General features: G+C 38.2%; 1 protein-coding gene across 6 annotated transcripts in view; it reads right to left on the bottom strand.

The window, feature by feature from the left end:
* Positions 1-26,226, bottom strand: part of atxn2 (ataxin 2) — a 104,967-nt gene that overhangs the window by 24,087 nt on the left and 54,654 nt on the right. For 2 of the 6 annotated variants that reach the window (XM_043715670.1, XM_043715671.1), the window contains exons 6-13: positions 24,449-24,463; positions 20,128-20,249; positions 19,225-19,316; positions 18,214-18,411; positions 14,659-14,837; positions 12,068-12,277; positions 9,491-9,667; positions 1,079-1,297 (exon numbers count right to left, since the gene is read on the bottom strand). In XM_043715670.1, coding sequence (XP_043571605.1) covers positions 1,079-1,297; positions 9,491-9,667; positions 12,068-12,277; positions 14,659-14,837; positions 18,214-18,411; positions 19,225-19,316; positions 20,128-20,249; positions 24,449-24,463 — 1,212 coding nt within the window. The remainder of the gene's footprint in view (positions 1-1,078; positions 1,298-9,490; positions 9,668-12,067; positions 12,278-14,658; positions 14,838-18,213; positions 18,412-19,224; positions 19,317-20,127; positions 20,250-24,448; positions 24,464-26,226) is intronic. The other 4 variants (XM_043715672.1, XM_043715674.1, XM_043715673.1 and 1 more) reach the window with 3 other exon arrangements.

The raw sequence follows: 26,226 nt of genomic DNA, 5'->3' as shown, positions 1-26,226 counted from the left end.
GGGGGCGGGCGGGCGAGAAGGGGGGGCCTCTGCCCATCATATATTGAAACCCTCATACAGCCTTTGTTACCTCGAGCTGAAAAATGTGTTGCTGGAAAAGCACAGCAGGTCAGGCAGCATCCAAGGAACAGGAGAATCAACGTTTTGGGCATAAGCCCTTCTTCAGGAAACATCAATTCTCCTGTTCCTTGGATGCTGCCTGACCTGCTGCGCTTTTCCAGCAACACATTTTTCAGCTCTGATCTCCAGCATCTGCAGTCCTCACTTTCTCCTTTGTTACATCTCGATTTGATAATTCCAATGTATTCCTGGCCAGCCTCCATATTCCCCTCTATGTAAACACTAGGTCATCTAAAATTCTGTTGCCTCTGTCCTTACTCCAATTAGCCCATAACTGAGCCAATACAGAACAATGTCTCCATTTTAAAATGCTCAGCCTTGTTTACAAATGCCTCTGCAGCTCCATTCCTTCCCACTTCTAATCTGCCCAGTCCAACAACTTGTCCAAATGCTGGACTTCCTCCCTTCTTGGTTTCTTGAGAATCACCAATTTTAAACAGTTTCACAATGGTGTCGGTTTTTTCAACTGCCAAGGTCTTAAGCACTGGAATTTCTTCCCAAAGTTATCCTACTTTCAATCCTCCTTTAAGATGCTCAAGGCCTTGCCCTTTGGCCGAGCTTTTGATCATCTGCGGCTTGTCAAATTTAAAAGCAAGGGAGAATTGGGTAATATTTCAGCTATGAAGCAGCAGACTTGGTGACTGGTATTTGGGATTTCAAGTTCATCTCTTAGTTGCAGAAGTTTTGCACCATCTTTACAACAGTATTATTTGTTTACATATTATATTAAGGATCATTCTGAAGTTATGACTTCTAAAGCTAGTGGGTCAGGTTTTGCTTATTTCTAAATTGGTACCCTAATACCATCTGAAAATTACGTAAATATATTTTCTGAAATGGAATCAAATATCCTCCACAAACTAAAATAAACAAAATTCAACACTCTGCAGGGATGATGCACAACATTATAGCACGGGCAGCAAAATAACCACAAAATCTGAACAGAAAAATGACTTGCCTTCAGATGATGGGGTAACAGCTCTATTCACAGCAGGGGTGGCTGATGTAGGAGATACAGCAGCAGCAGGCATGGCTAAAGATTCAGCTGGAACGCTGCCAGCTTGAGAAGATAAGATCATTCCACTTGAAGCATTTCCAGGACTGTACTGGGACGGTTGGTTACCATGTCTAGGAGATCGCGGTCTGTGTGTTTTGGGAGATAAACGGGAACTTGATCCTGAAGTTTCAAAGGAAAAGTTTAAATAGTTTCTAGTAACCATCGCACCTTAAATAAGATTATCCAAATTACACAAAAGTATTCTAAACAAAACTGAATTAATGGTTCTGTATTATACAGTTTCAAACAAATTCATATTTTCATTAACCAGATTATAATAATGGCCAAGAACAACCGTAACCAAAATTGTGGAATGAAACAATGAAAAACAAGAGAAAAATACCTAATTGGGAAAAGGCCATTCAGCTTTTCACATCAGTTTTCTTTAATGAAAGATGCACAGCTGTACTGATTGGCTTTGAACTAACCAAATTTAAAATGGTCAAGTTTAACAGTCAAAAATAAACATCCTTGGTCACTACTTAATTGCGAGTTGCTGCTACATTGAATGTATGAGAACTATATATTCATACATTCATGCCTGGGATGCTTAAATTATCTGGTTCTCAAATTCCATTATAACCTGTCTTTGTTGAATTTTGTGGGTTTCAGGTTTTTGAACAGGAAAAGTTTAAATGCACCACTTGGTGCAATTTTGACAAACTCAACTTCATATACAGTTCTACTGTTAATGCTGATGAGGGACCATTATAATTTTGATAAAACAATTCAGTCAGCAAAATAAGTGGATAAAATAAAAGATGAGAAAATTGAATTTAAATCCAATTTATTGTGCATATGATGCATATTTATACTCAAATTTGAACAGGTAAATAGTTACAGCTGCCTTTCCACGCAGCTTTGCTAACTAGCCAGACTTTAAGCGCAAATGTGGATATAGTCACATGGACCTCCATTCTGTAATGGAGGCCCACAGTTCAGGGGAGGAAAAAACAACCTTACAACATCAGTATAATGGTCAATTTAGTCTATCAGTGCAGGCCGATTTGTTTGAGAAGACTAATGAGAATGAGGCTTAGTCTGCCCTAATTAATTTTAAATGGCTTAGGAATGGCAGAATCAGGAGGACATGCATCTCAAAAGTTGAGAATGCAGTCAAATTCAGCTGCCTAACTGCAGGAGTCAGTTAAATTTGAAATGGATGGCATTATAAAATACATGAAAATCTAAAATAGGTTTACAATTTTTATTAGATATTAACATGCTGAAGGCACTGTATACAAGCACTGAGAAAATACTGCAGAGTTCAGTGAACAAAACAAATAGTGAATCAAACTTCTAACAGTTTTTGACAATGCCATTCCTCCTTTTCTCTATTGTCCAACTGCCCTTAAACTGAAAACAAGTGCTGGAGATCACAACAGGTCAGACAGCATCCACGGAGAAACAGCAAGCTAATGTTTTGAGTCCAGATGTCTAATGAAGTCATTGAGACTTGAAATGTTCGCTTACTCTTTCGCCATAGATGCAGCATGGCCCACTGTGATTTCCAGCATTTGTTGTTTTCGGCACAGATTCCAGCATCTGCATTAACTTGCTTCCACTTTGAGACTCCCTTACTTGATCCCACTCAACTATCCAATCAAAGACAAAGCAAATGCAGCAATGGCTAATCTTCTTGAATTATTAATGGAGAGCCTTTCACCTGATTTATCCTTGGAGACCTATTTCTTAACTACATTCTTCTCCTTGGTGACATTATTCACATGGAACCAGCTTCAACATGCATGCTGACAACTCTCAGATCTCTCTGTCCAACACATCATCTACCATGCCATGTGCTGCCAAAGTGCCCAACTAGCAGCTTTCCATGGGAGACAGGTTAGCAAGGTTAGATCTCATGGAATATATGGAGAAGTGTCCATTTGGATACAGAACTGGCTCAAAGGTAGAAGACAGAAGATGGTGATGCAGGGTTGCTTTTCAGACTGAAGTCCTGTAAGCAGTGGAGTGTCACAAGAATCAGTGCTGGGTCCAGGATCAGTGCTGGATCTACTTTTCATCATTTATATAAATGATTTGGATGTGAACATAGGAGGCATAGTTAGTAAGTTTGCAGACGACACCAAAATTGGTGGTGTAGTGGACACCGAAGGAGATTACCTCAGATTACAACTGGATCTTGTTCAGATGGGCAAATGGGCTGAGGAGTGGCAGATGGCGTTTAATTCGGATAAATGCGAGGTGTTGCATTTTGGGAAAGCAAATCTTAGCAGGACTTATACACTTAATGGTAAGGTCCTAGGGAGTATTGCTGAACAAAGACCTTGGAGTGCAGGTTCATAGCTCCTTGAAAGTAGAGTCACAAGTAAAGGAGGAGTTTGATATGCTTTCCTTTATTGGTCAGAGTATTGAGTACAGGGGTTGGGAAGTCACTGTACAGCCACTGTTGTGGCCGTACAGGACATTGGTTAGGCCACTTTTTCAATACTGTGTGCAATTCTGGTCTCCTTCCTATCGGAAAGATGTTGCGAAACTTGAAAGGGTTCAGAAAAGATTTACAAGGATGTTGCCAGAATTGGAGGATTTGAGCTATAGGGAGAGGCTGAATAGGCTGGGGCTGTTTTCCAAGGACCATCACAGCTGAGGGTTGACCTTATACAGGTATTTAAAATCATGAGAGGCCTGGATAGGGTAAATAAACAAAGTCTTCTCCATGGGGTGGGGGAGCTCAGAATTCGAGGGCATAGGTTTAGGGTGAAAGAGGAAAGACATAAAAGAGACCTAAAGGGTAACTTTTTCACTCAAAGAGTGGTGCGTATATAGAATGAACTGCCAGAGGAAGTTATGAAGATGCAGGTACTATACCTTTAAAAGAGTAAAACCTAGCAGTGACAGCACCAAGTGTTCTCAATAAGACACAATGTAACACGTGCTCCAGCTACTAGGGTAGCTAAAACAACAAAACAGATTCGAATTCAGCCAGTTTAAATTATACCCTGAAAAAAAAAACCTAATTTCAATCAAGTTTGAACTGAGTGTACTGACAATCTTAAAAGCCAATGACACAATCCGATGCTGTGGGGTATAAGACCAGAGAAAATTGAACAGTTGGGAGGAGAACTGCCACAAGACCAACTGTATGCTGCTACTCATAGTTCTGAGGGGTACCTCCTAGAGGGGGAGTTTGCACAGAGAAAAGCCTCAACACTGACCTGGAGAACCAATCTACCAATGAAGATAAGGAGAAGATTCGACCACTAGCTGGTTTTAAAAGCGGAATTTCTGTCAATCTTAATTGGGCCTTTTATCGGACAAGTATTATGGAAAGGAAGATAAAAGATAGGTTAGAGGAAGGAATTGTTAATAATTGTTAGTTAATTATTCTGTTATATTTTAAGAAATAAAGTTGTTAATTTTTACTTTAAATAGTTCTTGGCCTATCAAATTTTCACAGATTGCCGCATGGGATAAATCTTTTCTTTGTTGCTGGTTTTAAATTAAGCAGGAGAGTTTATCCTGTGTCATAAAAAGTGATGGAGGCTAGCACAATTGTAACATTTAAGAGGCATTTGGATGGGTATATGAATAGGAAGGGCTTGGAGGGATATGGGCCGGGTGCTGGCAGGTGGGACTAGATTTGGTTGGGATATTTGATTGGCATGGATGAGTTGGACCGAAGGGTCTGTTTCCATGCTGTACATCTGACTCTGACTCTATAACTGCTATTAACCAAATTTAACATGAGGAATAACGGAGTCACTGTAGTGTTGATGATTCCAATTGTTCCTTTGCCGTCGTGTAATTCTGAAGTAGACTGTTTGCTATTTCTCCAACAGCGCTCACTACTGAGCTCCAGACCCCTATACTACCACAAGGCCGACTACGTAATACAACTTACACGTCTGTTTCAGCTCACTACCCACTGAAAAGCACACCCATATCACTTATCTCCAAACTCAACTAAAATCCCAACATTTTTACTATTAGAAATTTGTTTATCTGCTCAAAGCATTATGTACCATATTGTCCACTGCAGTGTCAACGCTTCTCAATACCCAATTGTCATGGGGCATGGATAGGATAAACAGACAAAATCGGGGAGCTCAGAACTAGAGGGCATAGGTTTAGGGTTAGAAGGGGAAGATGTAGAAAGGACGCAAGGGGCAACTTTTTCCACGCAGAGGGTGATGCGTATAAGGAACGAGCTGCCAGAGGAAATGGAGGAGGCTGGTACAATTGCAATATTTAAAAGGCATTTGGATGGGTGTATGAATAGGAAAGGTTCAGAGAGATATAGACCAAGTGCTGGCAAATGGAACTAGATTAGGTTGGGATATCTGGTCGGCATGGATGAGTTGGACCAAAGGATCTGTTTCTATGCTGCACATCTCTGACTCTATGACACAAGCACAGCAGCACATTTCAAAGAAAATTAAGTTGCTATATCCATGCTTCCTTTAGTTTTGCGACTTTTGCTCAATTAAACCTGTCAAACAAAAGAGCAAAACCTCTGAGGTACAAAGTCTTAAAGCTGAATAAAATCCAGCTGTTACAGCGCCACTGCTGACTAGCTGACTGCACAACTATTTTTTAAGCAGATTGCAACAGTAATTGACATTCTTTGAAGTACCATTCCTGCTATAAGCTTCCTCAACAAATAAGTTAAGAAAATAAATCAAACAAAATAGAATGGAGCTGTACTCCATACTCCCTCTAATTTATTTTTTTAAAATTGTGTGAGAATCTCTAAAGTCCATCCGCATCATTAAGTTCTGAAAGTGAAAATTCTCCCTGCCAATCTTTTATTCTAGTTCCCTTCATGCCCCAATGAAATTAGGTCTCTCCCAATACTTAGTTGTTTTTTTCTACTATTGTACATCTTACAGTACATTGATCGCCACCTTATAAGGGCTCCCGCACTAACACTTGATTTGCCTTATTTCCAGATCAGTAGAGCGCTCATTCTTGTTGGACTGGACACGTATGTTTTAGGAAGTTTTCCCAAATATTTGTCACTCCATTCTTTATGCTATTACTGTCCTAATCTATGTTCGGTAAAGGCTCCAGCACAACTCCTTGGTGATGCTGACATTTCTATTTTCTAGACAGATTTGCTACTCTACATTAAAGACCACTTAGTAGTGGGAAGAAAGTACACTGAATAAAGCAATTGCAACCTTTTGGTTCATTACCTCTCGCTAGATTAATTTTCTTTTAAACCCTCTGGGAAATCCTCTTAATCAATATCACCATATCATCATCATCTTTCCTTCCTTTTCCATCTTTTCTTAACACCTCACACCCAGAAATATTTAATATTCAGGCCCATCCTTCCCTGCACCAGACCTGTCATGACCACGTCACATTTCATCATGGCAATTTGCAACTGTAACTTGCAATTTTTATTATTATTATATTCTATGTTCACAAACATGGACAGTATTCTGATTTAGACTTCAGTACTTTCTGACCTACCTCAACTTAACCTATTAACTTATTCTCTAAGCTGTGGTTGCCTGTCAGTCTTTAAGTATTTTGTGAGGTGTCGTATTCTGCACTAATACTGGCTCATGATCCCAACTCTGGAACCCAATCCGAGCTCCGTGAGGGTGTAACATCTGAATTATACTGGTGCCATTTTGCCCAGAGGCCCTCCTGGACTATCTTTCCAGCCATTCATTTACGTGCCTCATTCTTCGATTTCTGGACTCACTGGAGTACCACTGGAGCAATCTGGAGGTTACTGCATTTGAGGTTCTGATTGCTAATGATGTGGAGGCACCAATGTTGGACTGGGGTGGACAAAGTTAAAAATCACACCAGATTATAATCCAATAGGTTTTTTGAAAGTACAAACTTTCAACCTAATGTTCAACCTAGCTCCCTAAATTCTGCCTGCAGGACCACATTGGTATCAACTGGTACGAAGAGCAGAGCAGACCACAACTCCTGGATGTTCACTGCCTCCCAAAAGAATGTGGTGCTCTCAAACACAAGGGAGACAGCATAACATCCTGCAGTTATGTCAATGGACACAGAAATATCCATCTGTCTCCCCTTTACCTATCACCTCAAATTAACGAATCCCTAATCACTACTGCTTTTCTCCTTCCACCTGTACAGCTGAACCATTCACATTGCCATAAAATTGGCTCTGACAATTCTTGAGGAACCAGCAACCTCACCAGCCTCCAGAACAGAGAATGTATTTGACAGCAGAACCGCCAGCTTGTTCCTCTCCAACTGTATGGCAGTCACCAGTTTCTTTTCTGCCTCCAGACTTGTAAGCTACAGTGTGGCCAACTCACTGAACATGCTATCCACACAACACAGCTTCACAGATGTGCTACAATGATTCCACACCACCCAAGTGCTGAAAACTATACACAAACTTCTACTGCTGGCAGCACATGTGGTTTTCTAGGACATCAATAAGTTCCAATACTTGACATTTTTACAGGCTACATTTCACTCAATTGAACTAAGCCATGTCTTAAACTTACTTCCTTTACTCTACTTTGGATTACTTATATTACTGAATATTAGCCCTAAATTTCCCTCATTTTTGCTGCTACCAATTTTCTGTTCGAGTCATACCTGGCACACAGGAAGATGGCTGTGGTTGTTGGAGGTCAGTCAGCTCAAGAATATCTCTGCAGAAATTCCTCAGTGTAGTTGACTAGGCCCAACTATCTTCAATGGTCTTCCTTCCATCACAAGGTCAGAAGTAGAGATGTTCACCAATGATTGCACAGTGTTCAGCGCTTGTCATGACTCCTCAGACACTGAAACAATCCATGTTCAGATGCAACAAGAACTGGACAATATCCATTCTTGGGTGGACAAGTGGCACAAGTGTCACACAAACGTCAAACGATGACCATCACCAATAAGTGACAATCTAAACACTGTCCCTTAACATTCAAATCATGTTACCATCAGTGGAGCCCCCACAATGAACATGATTAGGGTTACCACTGACCAGAAACTGAACTGGACTCATCATATAACAGTGGCAAAAAGAAAAAGTTGCAGACTAGGAATACTGTGGTGTGTAACTCACGTCCGGACTCTCAAAAGCCTATCCACCATCTATAAGGCACAAGTCAGGAACACAATTAAATACTCCCCATTTGCCTGGATGAGCACAACTCTAACAACATTCAAGCAGTTTGACACCATCCAGGACAAAGCAGCATGCTTGATGCCAGATCCACAAGCATTCATTCCCTCACCACTGATGCTCAGTTGCAGCAGCAAGACACACTGCAGAAATTCAAAGATCTTTAGATAGCATCTTCCAAATCTACGATCACTTCCATCGAGAAAAGACAGGGGAAGCAGATACATAGGAACACAACCACCTGCAAGCTACTCACCATTCTGACTTGGAAATATTTCACCGTTCCTTCAGTGTTGCAGGTTAAAATCCTGGAATTCCCTCCCCATGGACTGCAGCAGTTCAAGGAGACAGTTCACCGCCATCGTCTCAAGGGCAATTAGGGATAGCAATAAATGCTAGCTGGCCCACTTACTTCAGCTATTAAAAATATGCTTTTCTAATTCACTCATTTAAACACTGTCCCAATAGCAGTTTCTTGCTAATGATTTTCTGAGATGTGACTGTTGTTATTCTCGAACTTAATGCTGGCCATTTCCACCTAGCTGAATGCTGTGCTATTTGAATTCCCAAGCAAGTGGTTTAGGCATTGAGCTTCCGCCCCAATTTATACACACACTCTCAGAGATGCTCCATCGCAGGTCTAACGTCTTTCAGGCTCCCAGATAAAACATGCTTGCTGCTTGTGATTTCATTGTTTGCAACATTTGCCAAGAATGCATCCCTTTTGAACAGTGAGACCGTACTGCATCCTGAAGCTCTCCTAGTTAGTCATTCACTGGCCTCAGCCTGCAAACTCATCCAAACACTTACTGCTATGTCATTCTGTTTCCACTCTCAATGTAACTCTCACCCTTCCTGATCTACACTTGTGCATTCCTCAGTCCGTCGGATTCTTAGCCTTATATGCTCCAAGCTCTAAAATCCGCTAGTTCTACATGATATTGCCCCTCCCATCTCCTCCACACTCTTGTCTGACTCTGGCCAAATGGCTGGAATTGGCAAATATAAACTGTCTGTTCATTTATTTTTTGCATGGAAACTCTCCTCAGCCAATGCTCTGATCACTGCTCTAATAGCTCCTCTTTGGTTCTGTGATCCATTTTTGCCTGAATAATACAGAAAAGCCGCCAAATGCAATTTGTTATTGGTTTTAAAAAAACCCTCCAGATTAGGTAAAAACCCTAAAACAGAGTTAAATCTAACATTTCAAACTTCAATAGATTTACCTCCACTGACTACAGATGACCATGTCCCTGCTGAAGGACTGTTTCGTGGAACAGGAGCAGAAATTTCTCCAGACACATTGTGACCTATGAAATCTGAACCTGAAGACACGCCAGTTCGACCAGAAGGACCTCTATGTCGAGGATGGCGCTGTGCCTTCGGAGACATTCGTGGAGGACCTTGATGACAAAACAAAATGCAATTAATATTAATACATGGAAAATGGCATACAAAATGAGAGACTGATAATCTCCAAGTTTAGGTTTACAGACTGGGAGTTTCCCAATACCTTTGCACTCACATGTAGCTTGCAGAATTAGGGTGCTCAGAAGATAACATATTGCTGTTCGCAGAACCTCAGACTTTTATTGCTGCTCTTTATGGATCTGAACCTACAGATTTACTTAGAATGTCCAGTACTGAAATAGGCCGCCTAGCCCAGATGATCTGTGCAAGAGTCTTTGCCCCAAAAATACCCTTCGCATCCTACTTTATGTAATGTCAACAGGCAGTACAGAGGTGTGAAATTCACCTTATAGATCATAAAGGCCTCAAGTTCAAAATTCAATGGCCAAGTATAATGGGTAATAGAAATCTGTAAATGGACATAACCCAGGAGACAGGGACAATAACTTCAGCAGAAAAGCAAATGATTCTTATTTACTACATCGAGAGCTCTGAAAGTATACAGATGAAAATCACAAAAGACTCAGACGCAGTGACGTTCTCCAGAAAGCTTGCTATAATCATCGTCTAGTCCATAATTCATATTAATAATTGAGGGAATCTTTAGGGAGCTTAAATTTGTATAGGTAAAGTAATTAAAATGCTGGATTTTACCTTGGATGTTATCTCACCCTTGAAACCATCATGGTTGACCCTGCACAGCAACTGACAGACCTATCTGCCTGTTTGTAGATGGGAAAGCTACATTCCTTGTACAGCCCATTCTTATGCTCAATTGCTACACGTTTGCACTTCTCAGCGAGTGCATTAATTAGCTGTAATCAGGACTGGATACTCACCAAATAAATTTTCTTCCCCACCAGTTCAGTAGTATAACAGCACCGACAACTAATTACATGTGTATTAGCTCTCTTTTTAAAGTAATACTCTATACAATTTAGAATATGCGCTATATGACTGATTCTTCAGCAATCTGAAAAATCTCAATATTGTTTGCAAAGCTTTCACTCCAACTAAAAGCATCAACTTGTTGTACATATGAATAACCCTACATCTCCAAGTTAATGTCCTTCTTACCATTGGAAAATTAACCATTTTCAAATATTTAGGACTCAGAATAGAAACCATTAAATCCTTTAGGCTCTAATTGTCCAGAGGTAATTTGTTTCGATGATATACCACATGTAAGAAATGCTTAAGCAGCCATAAACATGCAGTAAAGCTGTGATACAAGCTGGCCCCTCAAGCAGCCACATAGCAACGTCTCAAAATATTAACTTTACAAATAAATACAGTTTTGTACACAAACAGTAACAAGTGCACTGTAAGCAGTTTTAGCTCAAAAAGTTACGAGATCTCCCAAATTCATGTAAAATGACCGCACCTAAGCTAACCTGCATGTAGCATGGAGAATATTAACTGATTGAGTGAATCTGATCATGTGTGATACAAGGCCTGTTGGGGTCACCCACCTAACATTTTCAATTAAAAACTTAAAATATGTAGGTTAAGTAACATCTGAGAAAAAGGTTTTGCTTCAGAATAAAATGTTTAATGTTTCTCTCTATAGATGCTGCCCAGCATGCTGAGCAAGCCAATGTTTTAATATTTTTGTTTCATTTCCAGCACAGTCCTTTGGTTTGGCTTTGTGTTTAAATTCTCACCCTCATGGCCACTCGAGGAAATGTTCAGAATGTTACAGTGGAAATTCCTATGAAGTGGTTAGTTCAACTTGCCTATTAAATAAATTGCATCACTTTGGAATTCATTGCATAAAATTTGGGAGAAATGAGCTAGATCCTAAAGTAGTGTAAAATTTTATTTAGATCCTTTTGAATGTTTTTATTCCTGACAATACCTAAACATTAAAATAATGGCTAATTCTACAAAATGAAGTGTCCAAGGTACTTTTTTGAAAAGCGAAAGTTCGGCAATCTGGACTGGTCACTGATTAGTTTATGAAGCAACGATCTCTGATCACTTGCCGTTAAGACAGTTATTCTGCAACCCACAATTTCCACCACTAAACGAACTTGCACATAGCATAAATGATTAAGTCTCACAATCAGTGTCACATTAAAATAATCTTACTTGAATGTCAGAAGCAGCCCGTTGGATTTTAAGTAATTAATTTTAAGGCAAGTTGTGTAAGCAACATGCAACCATTGATCATCACACAACCGTCTCAAAAACATATTTATATAAATGCTCATTTCTGATGACAAAGATATGTATTTCAAGAAAGCTGGTTACGGACAAGGTAATGGCAAGCAAGAAGGATTAAACATGCTTAGCTTTCAAATGTCATACATGTTGCAAGTTAATAAAATAAAATAGAATATTATATAACAAAGAAATTGAACAAACATATATGGAAGGACTAACTGTGGTACCTTCTGAAGACATGCGTTTAGGCATAGTAGAGACAGGAGCTGGAGAACCATGAGCAGAGGGGTGAGACGGAGGCCTTGAAGGCCGTGAAGGGGGCCTGGAGGGCGGCCTGGTAGGAGTGGCTGCCCGAGGTGGAAGAGAGTTGGGAGCTGACTGATAGCGAGAAGGTGGGCGTGAGGAAGGAGATGGGCAAGGCGAAGGCCAGGCAACACCTGACAGAACAAATGATATAAAGGAAAGTAAAAACTAAAGAAAAATATGGGAATAAGTAACAAAAAACATTATATACACTTCACAAGACAATAAATAATAAAATAATTCACAATTTTTGTCAACATTTCAAAACATATTGCACATTTAAAAATAAATGCAGTATACACAGTATACTGGCACAAGGAGAGAAAAGTGAGTGTTTTAAAATATCTTGTATCTCAGCTTTTTGGGAAGCAACACAGAGCTTTTAATTTATTTTAAAATGGAAGCAAGATGTGTTTTGAAAGCAAGCACTTCTAATGTGCATTAAGACTTCCATACTTAATACATCTGACTTTTTTCCTTGTTCGGAGGTGTTTTTTAAGTGGTGTTTCATGAACCACACAATGTGATCTGTTAAAAACGTTCTATAAAAATATTTAAGAAATATTGTATTTGCAGTAACATTTGGCTACACAAAATATCACTGGATTCAGTACTGTAAATACACAAATCAATGTTTGTTAATTAGGAGAGATACTCATTATCACAGAAATTTGGGAGATCATGGAAAAATGGTCTCTACAAACGGGTACTGAATAATAGTGAATGCTAAGTTCCTTCAACTGATGGCAAATGTAGAATACAAAAAATATGCCAAAGTGTTTTTTTAGTGTAAGCGGCAAGTGTTATGAATGTAATTTTTTATTTTACTAATAATATTTAGAAGTTACAAAACTGCAATGAGAGAGGAAGAAACAACTCTAAATTAACGGTTTAGAACTCAGCAGGCTAAGACTGCCAATAATCAGGCATAGAACACCTCAATTCATGTTCTTAATACCAAAATAAAGTACTCCACACCACCTGACATAACCAAATGTGAAGAAAAGCTGCATCCACTTCGGTTCCCAATTTATCAATGTTCCAACTGGTGGTCTTTTTTTCCTAATTCTCAAATCAGCCATCTTGTGAATAACAAATAAAAATGAATTCTAAATGCTGTGCTTCACTCTGAATGGATGAAAGGCAGTTACTTGACACAAAATTGTAACGGGTAAACCTACTGTACCATACATTATCCTTTTAACGGATGGTTGTTACAACAATAAATTCATAGACAAGTTTACTTTTTTTTAAAAAAGTGTTTTGTCCTAGGAATGAATCCCCTCAGCCTCAAAAATCAATAATTGTTGTAAACATTAGAGTACAGATGGATGATTTGACTTTCCAATTTCATAATTAAGATTCACTAATATTGTTCCTTTATAACAAATAGCTTAAATAAAGACTTCAATTTCATTGAACTACTTCTGTTGCTTGCTGTGTTTTCAACCCATGATATTGTCCACTTAATATCTGAGAAACCAAATCTAATTCAAACAAATTTTGTTCGGTAATTTTATAAGCTCTTAAGGTTCAGGCATATGACCAACTGTGCTCTAATTCACATGGATCATCATGTCAAATTGAATTGGCTATGGGTAATCAAAATTTTGAGGTGTTCCCAGATCTTGCACAGCAGCTATCTATGGCACTAAAAGTTCACAGACTGCAACTTCAGTTATGCAAATCAGCTAATTTATATATACTAAATAATTCAAACAGTTTGGTACTGAAATATTTCAAAGTAACACTAATTTGTGTGCAATAAAACAATGTACATTAAATAGTCAAAGCCAAATGTGTTTTTTTAATATATCTGAAGACTTTAGCTAAAACCCCTTTGTGGGTCATAATTACCTTAACCGTATTTGCAAGAGAAGGGAGGGAATTCCAAAAGGATAAATTTCAGGACAGATAATTGAAAACAACTGCGGTGAAAATTAAATTTTAAGATATCATGTATAATCACAGAGCACTCCAGAGAACTTTTAGTTTACCAGAGGCACAGAAACACGTCCTTAGTGTATATCAAAAAGGTACATTTACCAAGTACTTCTGCCCATTTATACTTGGATTATACTTGTACATTTATAAATAATCATGCTAGATGTAAACATACCTCTCAGCTCTATCAATATGTTCAAATGTTTCTTGTCCTACAGAAAGTATGCCATACACAAATAATAAGTCACCTATTGTCGAGCTACACTGACCCCAAGTGAAAACCAAACAAGCTTTTTTCTTGAGACCAATTTGGATTTAAATTTGCACAAAATCATTGTATAATTACATAGAATTATACATTAATGGATTTTAATAACCTTAATACATACTGCCGCAACCATTTTAAAGGGCTCAAGATTTCTAACAGACTAAGTAAAAGACCTATCCATACACTTTCCAATATTTTGGTTCTACTGACTGCAGAACCAGTGAAATTTCAGATTGCATTGCCCACATGTACAACTAGCATTATTGATAAAGATCTCCTTCTTAAATTGAAGTAAATACTTGCCTCCATTAACAACTCTTTGGTCTGTCCCAGAATTAGGACTGTAATCCGTTGTATGAGATCCAGCCCGGGAAGGTGGTGGGCCCGAGCTGGACTGCCCAATCCTTGGTGAATGCTGTCTTGTACTTCCCCAAGACATTCCATCCCTATTCCTTTGTCCTGGTGGAATGTACTTATTCTCCCTACGTAAAAAAGAACATAATTGATCTAAAAATAAAACATATGCATTGCAACATTGCTTAACTATAAAATGAACAATTAAACCATATACCCTCTAGTTACCATTACTTAAGTGTGAATTTGAATGGGGATGTAGTGGAGTATTCAATCATTGGGAAGACAAGTTGTAACTTCACCCACTACTTTCAAACTTGACCTTCAGATAAGTAGGAATGAAGTCTTGATCGGTTACTTTTCTACCACCTGATTGCAAAAAAGCACAATCATTGTATTCTTAACTGCTGTTTTGGCTTTCAGGACCATGTAAAGTAATAAACCTAGAACTGTTTCATTAATTGTTTCCTTGATAATCATTGTTGTAATACATTATTTTAATGTGTTGATTATAAGTATATTTTGTACAGGACAAAAATGTTGACATTTATAATAACCAAAATGATTTCTCAAGATGACTCAAATAGAGGGATTAAAATACATTCTTTAAATTTCATCATACTCTTTTCTTTTATCATACTCACTGCAACCTGGGGAGGTCAGTTTCAAAACAACAGGATAGCCACTTAGGACAAAGACAAGATTTGTTTTTACTTAGAAGGTTGTGAATCATATGAATTTTCTACCCCATAGGGCTGTAGAAGCTCAGCCATTAAGCCTGTTTAGAGCAAAGATTGACCGATCTCTAAATATGAATTTCATGAAGGGATAAACACAGAACATAGAACAATACAGCACAGAACAGGCCCTTCGGCCCACGAGGTTGTGCCGAACATTTGTCCTAGCTTAAGCATTTATCCATGTACCTATCCAATTGCCGCTTAAAGGTCACCAATGATTCTGACTCTGCCACTCCCACAGGCAGCACATTCCATGCCCCCACCACTCTCTGGGTAAAGAACCTACCCCTGACATCCCTCTATACCTTCCACCCTTCACCTTAAATTTATGTCCCCTTGTAACACACTGTTGTACCCGGGGAAAAAGTCTCTGACTGTCTACTCTATCTATTTCCCTGATCATCTTATAAACCTCTATCAAGCCACCCCTCATCCTTCGCCGTTCCAATGATAAAAGGCCTAGCACTCTTAACCTATTCTTCATTCCAGGCAACATCCTGGTAAATCTCCTCTGCACCCTCTCCAAAGCTTCCACATCTTTCCTAAAGTGAGGCGACCAGAACTGCACACAGTACTGGAGATAAAGGAGATAATGTGGGGAAAAAGATTTTGAAGGAAATGATCTGCCATGGTTATGCTGAATAATGGAGCAAGCTCAATGGGCTGAATGATTTGCTTTGTTTCTCAGGATGGATGGTACTCCATGTGAAGAAATATTAACCAGGGCAAGCTGCTAGGAGATCTTCATTTAGTTGAAAATCCACTGGAAGTTATTTTCTCTTTCTTATCTTCTGTATAATTTCCCCTTGCATTCTTCACATGCCTCTTAAAATAAATAAATCTGGGATAGGTCACTTTTGCTTAAGCTTTAGCCAACCTCTCGCTTCATGTGATTTAGGCTATAATCATAATTTTCCTGGATTTCTCGAGTTGGTTTATCTGTCTGTTTACAAGACTGGTTCCAGGGATGACAAGGCTGACAATATGAAGAGTGACTGGGTTGGTTAGGACTATAATCGTTGGAGTTTAGAAGAATGAGAGGGGAATCATTCAGGCACCCGTAAAATTCTAGCAGGACTGCTTAACGATATGGGATAGTCAGTAAAGACTGAGATGGGGAGGAGGGGCAATTTCTTCTCTCTGCGTGGTGAGCCTTTAAAATTATCAGCCACAAAGTGGAGGCAGCCAAAACATTATAAGTTTTGAAGGAGGGATTAGATACAGGAGATTCCCAATTTACAAATGCTCACATACGATCCCACATTGGGTGTCATTTTAAAGACCAACATACAAACATTGCCTGTACTTACAAACAACTGGTTTATATTATCCTGTGTCATGTTCCAACATGTGCACAAATCAACTTACAAATGGACTCAACACCACAGAACCCATTTGCAATCCTTTAACACTTCTTAGGATTAAAGGGGTCAAAGCATATGGGATGAAAGTGGGAAAAGTGTATCAAGTTGGATGATCTGCTATTATATTTTTGCAAGGTTTGTAGCTCAGGTTGAGGTTTAGGGTGTAGGTTTGCTCACTGAGCTGTAGATTTGATATCCAGACGTTTCATTACCTGGCTAGGTAACATCATCAGTGGCGACCTCCAAGTGAAGCAAAGCTGTTGTCTCCTGCTTTCTATTTATATGTTTGTCCTGGATGGGTTTCCTGGTGATATAATTTCCTGTTCATTTTCTGAAGGGTTGATAGATGGTATCCAAATCTGTGTGTTTGTTTATGGCGCTGTGGTTGGAGTGCCAGGCCTCTAGGAATTCTCTGGCATGTCTTTGCTTAGCCTGTCCCAGGGTAGATGTGTTGTCCCAGTCGAAATGGTGGGTTTTTTTTTCACTCCAACCATAACGTATAAGTGTATTAGTGGGCGGCACGGTGGCACAGTGGTTAGAACTGCTGCCTCACAGCGCCAGAGACCCGGGTTCAATTCCCGCCTGTGTGGAGTTTGCACGTTCTCCCCGTGTCTGCGTGGGTTTCCTCCGGGTGCTCCGGTTTCCTCCCACAGTCCAAAGATGTGCAGGTCAGGTGAATTGGCCATGCTAAATTGCCCGTAGTGTTAGCTAAGGGGTAAATGTAGGGGTATGGGTGGGTTGCGCTTCGGCGGGGCGGTGTGGACTTGTTGGGCCGAAGGGCCTGTTTCCATACTGTAAGTAATCTGAATCTGAAAAACGTCATAAACAAACACATGGCATCTAGATGCCATCTATCAACCCCTCAGGAAACAAACAGGAAATTATATCACCACAAACCCCAGGAACCCCATCCAGGAGAAAGATATAAATAGAAAGCAGGAGACAACAGCTTTGCTTCACTTGGAGGTCGCCACTGATGATGTTACCTAGCCAGGTAATGAAACGTCTGGATATCAAACCTACAGTTCAGCGAGCAAACCCACACCCTAAGCTACTTTATTATTGAATGGCAGAGCAAGATCTGAGGGTTGGATGGCTTACTCCTTCTATTTTCCACCTTTTTGTGTGTTACCGAAAGCTAGGACCAACATTTTGAATTTAAAAAAATGTTTCTGCACTATTATTAACTCCCATACTACTTGTTTATTTACTCAATCCACCTTGGGCAGATCTCCATTCATAACTTTGCACTTGGCTTTAATATTCTTGTTTAGGACTAAGCATGTCATTCTTAATGTGGAATTGAATTGTATCCTGATCACTTCATTCCCCAGAGAATTTTCTACAATAAGTAATTAAATACTGCAGAATACTACATCTGTATAAAAGTGCGATAGTACCTGGGGGTGACAGCATGGCTCTCTTTTTCATTGGGAGATCTTTGTACAGCCGTGTATTTCTCCTCTTCTGTCCTTTCATCATTTTCTAATGCAACTCTTGCCTTATATTGGGCACTTGATTCTATTTCTTCAGCAAGTTGAGCTGCTCTAGCTTCACGTCGTAAAAATTCTTCAGAATTATCCCTTTCCAAAGGTACTCTGTGTGTGATACACAGATAAAATAAGTTCGAGAAAACCACAACCATAAAAAGTGATAAAAATCTTTAGACCTATTAAAAATAATATGAAGCAAATCTGATTTTAAAAATAATTGCTGTAGAAAACAAAGGAACACCAAGAAAGTTAGAATTGCAAAAAATAAAGGATAAAATTAAGAATATTCTCTTTTATAGGGCAAAGAAATAGAAAGGTTATAATAAATATATTTGTCTTAAACCTGGTAAAGCGGGGCTAAAAATGTGAAACTAACATTCACTCAATCAGGAAATTATAGTGGAGTGCTGTCATACTGGGTAGCAGATCTGGCTCCATGGTATATATAAATAGAATTCTGGATCAGTGGTGCTGGAAGAGCACAGCAATTCAGGCAGCATCCGAGGAGCTTCGAAATCGACGTTTCGGGCAAAAGCCCTTCATCAGGAATAAAGGCAGAGAGCCTGAAGCGTGGAGAGATAAGCTAGAGGAGGGTGGGGGTGGGGATAGAGTAGCATAGAGTACAACAGGTCAGTGGGGGAGGAGATGAAGGTGATAGGTCAGGGAGGAGATACTACTTTAGCCAAATAGAATTTATGCTCAACTTTTTCAGCTTCTTTTTTAAAAAATCATTCTTTTAAATGTGATGACAAAGAAAAGAAGTGGATTTACAGCCAGTTTTCCAATATGCCATTCACATTCAATTTTTTAAATCTTGAAAAGAGCTGTCAAAGCGGAAAAATGGAAGGCTTTAACAGGATTATAAATAATAAAACCAAAATAATTACCCAAGGTGTTTATTGAAATCTGTGCACTTACGTATAGGAGGATAAACTGCTGTCATAGGTGGATCTCACGCCATAAGTTTCCTCATTAAATCTGAACATATCATTGGGATCCCAGCCGTTAGACTGAGGTAAGAAAGAAAATTTTTTTTTAAACCAGCAAGAAACTGTACCAACAATTTATTTTTCTACACAAAAGGTTACACATCCTTTGAGTGTCATAATCAATTTTCAATAAATATTAATTTACAAGTAAAAGGCCAGCCAAATAATGATCTCAAATGGAGATCACACCTTTCTTGATACCCAACAAAAATATTACTTCACATATGAAGAAACGATCAAGATGTTCATGCACCAAGTTATATTTAATTCCTTGGTCCCTAGCAAAATCTACATCAGTAATTTGAAATGAAAACAGTACTGCAATGTAATATTACTGATGTAGTCTGTGCTTATAGCAGTGATTTATATGAAATTCACATCAAATGCTTCTAGTTTGCTTCACAAGCACATCGGATTAAAAATTAAGTAAAACTACAGCAGAGTATCACAATTCCACAAAAATTCTGAAAGAATTACAAGCAGCAGAATATTCAATATTTTTCCAACTGCACAAAGTTGTGTAACTGAAGAACTCACCAGTTAATTTCAAAACTAAATAAATATAACTCCTTAGATTTATTTGTGGAAAGCATTCAAATATCTTCTGAACAATGACTCTCATACTATGTCAGAGCTAATAGGTTTCTCGTTCCCAAAGGCAATTCAAATTGAAAACAGTGAGCCAACTATACAGAGAGCTTGGCCACAGTCTAAATATAATGTTATTTCCTTCCTAAAAAAACGTTACAATGATACAACACAAGTAAGAAACAACTTAATATATTTTGGTTTTTTTTGGTCGTTATTTAAATTCAGAATTGAAAGAGCTTACCACATCCGATTCCAGAGCTTCCAAATCTTCATTGGTGCTATCACCACCATCCCATGGTTCTAGATCTTTGTCTTTATGTTCACCATTTAGTCTTGAGCCTATGGCAGCATCGGTGAAAGCATCTGAAACAGTATTTTTTTTAAAAAAGCTATTGTATTAATCTGCAGCATCAAAATTTTTACAGTTTCACAACTAAATTACTTCATTTTATGGAAACAAATGCTGCTCCAAAATATTAGCTTGAGACCACAGTAATAGCTAATGGATAAACAAGTTTATACTGGGAGTCTAAAAAGACACTTTAAGGTGATAATTAATGCTTGCATTTCAAATTAAGCACCAGTAGGAAATTCACGTTTAGAATTTTCATGTTCTTAAATTTGAGAGAGAATGTGAAAAGGTTGCCCTTGGGTATTAACACATACTACCAAACGGAAGATACAGGTATGACAATAATCTCTTTTAGTTTCCAAACATTGCTGTGCTAGGCAAGAAATTCTGGGCAGAAAGCAAGGCAGGCCCAATAGGAAAAAGTTGGGTCAAGGAGATGAATTGTTGCAATCATGTGCTTCCTATTTGTTACTCAAAGACTGGAAAAAATTGACTGCTGCCCACTTGTCCACAATGGCAGCCTAAAACCTTGAAATACCTCAGATAAATGGGCCAACAAAAGCTTTCAACAAAAAGATGTTTAAGTGCAATTTTGAAAAATACTAAAACATTACATGCATGATGTCAGATCTGATCAGTTGTCTAAATGCCTTGTGCCTGCACATACACTATAACTAAACAAAGATGTGAATATGTGACTGAGGAAAACATGCACGAAGCAAGCAAAATCAGTTCTCTCTTGCAAGTTGATCATTTTAACTCTGAAGTTCATACCATTTTTTTTGTACAGCATGAATTTCACCTATTTGGTTTCTGCAGATTTGCAGGAGTATCACTGTGTGCTCCAGGATGAGAGAACAATGCGACCTATTCTGCTGATAGATCCTACATATTACAGAACACTAAGAGCAACCTCAGATGACAAACCCCATCTTCCTAAAATATCGAGCTGCCGTTTTGTTCTTTGCAAAATGTCAGTTAAGATGGAAACAGCATAGAAAATGCAGCCATTGCAGAGATATCAACAATTTATTTAACAATGCATAGTTCAAGGTTGATCTAGATTGTCATCAGCTGATCTCAGTAAGGCCTGCATTTAAGACTACTACAATTAGTCATATTACCTCGGCTCAGCGCAAAGACGAAGAAATGAAAGGTGATCCAAGTATCATATTCATAGACAAAGGCTCAAAACATACTATAAACTACGTGGGTATGGAGTCAAGGGAAATCAGTATGTTCAAACAAACTGCTATTTCCTATGAAGGAGCAGGTAGGAAAAATACCAGTTTACATCTGTGGTAACAGAACACAAAAGGGGCTCTTTTGTGGCACAAACTATTCATAACATCTGGATATATTTTTATTTGATGCATCACTTGTTTCTACAGAACAGATGAGATAACTACACAAAATATTCGAATACAAAAGAGCCTTTTCATTTTAAGGAATGTGCCAGATCTCTGAAAAAACTATTCATTCAATCTAATTGCTTTGCCTACCCCTGCTCCTCAACATTTTATCAAATTTTATCCACTTACAGATCAAAAAGGGTCATGAATTCTAACTCAATCAATTTCAGTTAAACTGCTAAACTGCTTAAAATAAATTTCCATAGCTGCTCCTTTCATTTCTTTGAATGTTTAAACATTGTTTATATTTACTGGCCTGCAAATTTTATTCTTCACTTCATTTAAAAACCCCTCAATTTTGAACATTTCCAACAAATGTTTTAAACTTCTTCCAAAAATAACCCCAGTTCCTTTGCCGAATGGGTATCTGGCAAGCATCTAATACTAATACACTGCATTACTCTAGACTTGTGTACTGAGGTCATAACTGTCAGCAGTCATACCTGAAACATTTGATAAGGATCATGGGAGACTGCTTCACAAACTCTGGCAAGCGGAGACAAATGCAAAACCATACCATTTGTTGCAAATGTTACAAGGCAGAATAAATATGAACAGTAACTGATGGTCACAGTAAGGGGCTCTTTTGTGGCACAATGGTAATGCCCCTACTCCAGACCAGGAAGCCTAGGTTCAAGTCTCACCTGCTCCAGAGGTGTGAAATAACATCTCTGAACAGGTTGCTTCAAAAAACAAAAATTTAAAAAAAAGATTGATAGTCACAAACATGCTATTTTCTTCCAGGCATGCAGTACTACTACTACGTTGTTATTAATCAATGACCTGAATGGCTGTATTATTCACTCAAAACAGTGTTACTTATTTTCTGTTCCTAAAAACTGATTTTCCTTTCATTTTTGCTTGCTTCTTCTCCCTCTTTGGCTGTTACTTTTCAACGTATCTAACAAAAAAAATCCCACAAAAGTGCCACTTAGCTCTAAGTATCCACATCTCTTGAAATTCTATGTGTATTATCCAAGGAGTCGAGGGTGTCTCATGAATGCTATCATTTTTAATTTAGTATAGCAAAAATAATTTAATACTGTAAACTATTTTCTGAAGCAGAGGTGGTCTTCAGGGAGTATTATTTACACTTATAAAATAACAAGTTATCACTCACCAATGTCACATTATAATCAAAATAACGCATGTGTTTTCCTTTCCATTAAAGTAATAACTGCAAGATTTTGCATATATTACAGGCAACACTCCAATCCCTCAAGTAATTCTGTGATGACAGGCTACAAAAACTTTATAAAATGAAAGGAGACCTAAAGTTGCAATTGTACAACAACAGTAAACTCAAGGATTCAGGATGGTGAAAAGCATAGCAAGGCACTGTGTAAGTTAACTGTGGGCTACATGATTGAATTTGTGTGGTTCTAACAACCATGTAAATATCATTACAATAGGATTTTTGGTTTATAGTAAATTACACAGTGACAATGTAATTTTAAATAAGACCAACTGCTTTATGGACTTAATCTGCTAGAGATTGCCCATAATCATTAGTTACAATAATAAAGATCATGTTCCCTCCTTCAGAAAGCAAAGCCCTTAGAAATACTACAGGAACAGTCATGTGATTTGTATAATCACTGAACATGCTAAAGAAGCTATAAACCTTTTGTCTCACTTCAGTAACATTAGAATGCCCTAACCATTGCTGGGAAAATGCATACAAATTGTATAATTTGTCTTCTGAAGAGTCACATTTGACTCAACATGGTAATTCATTCCTGGCCAGCTTTGCTGAGCATTTTCAGCACTGATTTTTTTCCAAAAATTGTCTCTATTCCTTTTGGGTAGTAGAAATTATTTGATTTTGTAAACTATTTTCTGAATCAACAGCGGTCTTTAGGGAGTGTTATTTATTTTTATAAATCCATTTAGGCAAACCACATTAACCTATTATCAGCATAACATTACAATCAAAACAATGAGTGTTTAGAAAATTTGCTGGAAATGCTATAATTTATTTCAAAGTATCTTTTTTTCTTTTTAATCATTAGTTTTAATAAGAAAAGCTGAGATTTAAAGATTTTTTCAAGATGCAGAAACGTTGCTGCATTGTTTCTATATTCTCCAGCTAAATGCTGATAATGCTCAAATTCACATCAAATTTTCTTTTTGAATTGCCAATACAATTTGGCAAATGTCATGAGATTTGTAAATGCTACCAGTATGAAGCTGTTGTAAGTTTTTGTAAAAATGCGCTGCTTTGAGGAAAATCAATAACCTTAAAATAAAGTCCTTTTCAACTTATCAAATTAAATAGTTCTTGTTGCTCAATCAGGAATTCAGAATAAATCAACTGCAAGGAATTGCTCTTTAAAATGGAAGTGGTTTCCTACTTATAACTTTATCTGTTATTGGAAATAACAGATATAATATTTATACAAGCAAATGCACAGTTTTATACAACTTTATATAATTTAAGTTGCACATTCTTCACACCTGACTAAAGATAATTTAGGACAAATGCTAATATATATATATTCAAAGACCACTCCAGTTTTAACTTGATGTGCACTAAGGTGAAGTTGATTTTACATACATTCCCCAATAAATTAAAATCAGTTCAGACTAAAAATCCAAATGATTGTTCTTAAAGCAGTTATTGACTATATTTAGTAGCTTTGAGCACCACTTGAATTTTAACATGCCATTTTTTCAAAGATGCACTGCCAGTTTAACATAGGTCACAAGCAGGTATTAAGCTTAGAGTCAGTTTGAAATAAATGGGACAGTGTTAATATACATATATGGTAGAAAAACAAAGTAAACATCAGAATTACCTGTTTCAGATGGAACTACAGAGATCAGAAAGAGAAGGTGGAAAAAAGAAACAATAATCAGTAAACAAACATATTTTAAGGATTATGAATAACCTGCCTGGCAGATATACTTAACTGTGACAACTTACTAAAACTATTGTGGATGGGGTCAAAGTGAGGAGATGATCATGCAGGAAACAGTTTATCCACTTTCTACTAATGTCACAGCATATTAAAACAAATTTCCTAATAGCATATTGCAATGTGAAGCAGAGTGAACACAAGTAGACAGGTGTTGGAGTGGGTGGGGAAGATATCAGTGAGCAGGGATCCAGGCAAAGTGAAGGACAAAGAAATAAAGAAAGGGACGCAGTGAGAGAGAAGGAGAGAGATAGGTGGGGGGGAAGGGAGAGAAAGAGGGGAGAGGAGACCGAAGGGGGGGAGGAAGAGAGGAGGCGGCCGGGGGAACGACAGAAGGGGGGGAACAGACAGAGACGGACAGATGACAAAAATAACAAGCGAAAATTGATCTGAAACATGAAGAAATGAACCAACAGTTGTTTGCCTATCTAGGAGCAAATTACTGCAGATGCTGGAATCTGTAGTGAAAACAACAAATGTTGGAGATATGTAAGTAAGTTAGTTCACTGAGCTTGAAGGTTTGTTTTCAAATGTTTTGTCACCATACTAGGTAACATCATTAATGAGAGTTTCCAGTGAAACACTGGTGCTATGTTCTGCCTCTCTCTCTTTATAGTGTGTTGGTTTCTTAAGGTGAGTAATGCCATTTGTTTTTTTTCTTTTCAAGGGCAGGTAGATAGGATCTAAATCAGTATTTATTGATGGAGTTCTGGTTAGAATGCCCCTTTTCGCATCAACTAAATCAACCTGGCCAAAGAAACACTGGCATCACTACTAGGCAGCACCAACTTCATCAAAGACAACATCCTCAAGCTAGTGGATCTGTGCATCACCACTCACTTCACATTCAATAGCAAAACCTACAAACAAGTCAACAGAACACTTATAGGATCACCAGTATGAGGGCTTATAGCAGAAGCAGTAATGCAGAGACTTGAACAAGTTTCCCTCCCAACTATCCAACCCAAACTTTGAGTCCATTACATAGATGACACTTTCTGGATGTAAGTTTGCTCACTGAGCTGGTAGATTCATTTTCAGATGTTTCGTCACCATACTAGGTAACATCATCGGTGAGCCTCCAGTGAAGCACTGGTGGTATGGCCTGCTGTGTGTGTTTCGGTTTCCTTGGGGTGGCGGCATCATTTCCAATTCTTTTTCTCAGGGGGTTCCACCATTTACCACCCTGAGAAAAAGAAGAAATGACATCATCCACCTAAGGAAACCTTAACAAATAAAAGCGGGCCATACCACCAGTGCTTCACCAGAGGCCTGTACACTTTATTATTCTACCCTTTGACCTTAATTGGTCCTAGACCCTTTTGAGAAGCTTATCGTTTGTTGTTTTGCGTTCTCAATCTTCTGAGCTAAATAAACCTATTCAGTCCAAAGAATATTGACTCTCAAGTTAAGGTGCACTATTAATTTGTGATTAAGGTATTTTTCACAGCTTTTTAATATAATTTGTTAACTATTCTTCCATCCCATGAACCTTGCAGCTCTGCAAGCAAACTTACATCCAGTACCTCAACCTGAGCTATAAATCTTCTTAAAACTCGCTAGATGACACCTTTGTGATCACGAAATGGAACAAATTAGAGGGAACATACAAAACCACAAACAATATTCTGACTGGCATAAAATTCATAAAAGAGGAG

This window comes from Chiloscyllium plagiosum, chromosome 25 (assembly GCF_004010195.1).
Source record: "Chiloscyllium plagiosum isolate BGI_BamShark_2017 chromosome 25, ASM401019v2, whole genome shotgun sequence".
NCBI classification, from domain to species: Eukaryota; Metazoa; Chordata; class Chondrichthyes; order Orectolobiformes; family Hemiscylliidae; genus Chiloscyllium; species Chiloscyllium plagiosum.
The sequence above is the reverse complement of the archived record's forward strand: the minus strand, read 5'-3'. Positions and strand labels throughout refer to the sequence as shown.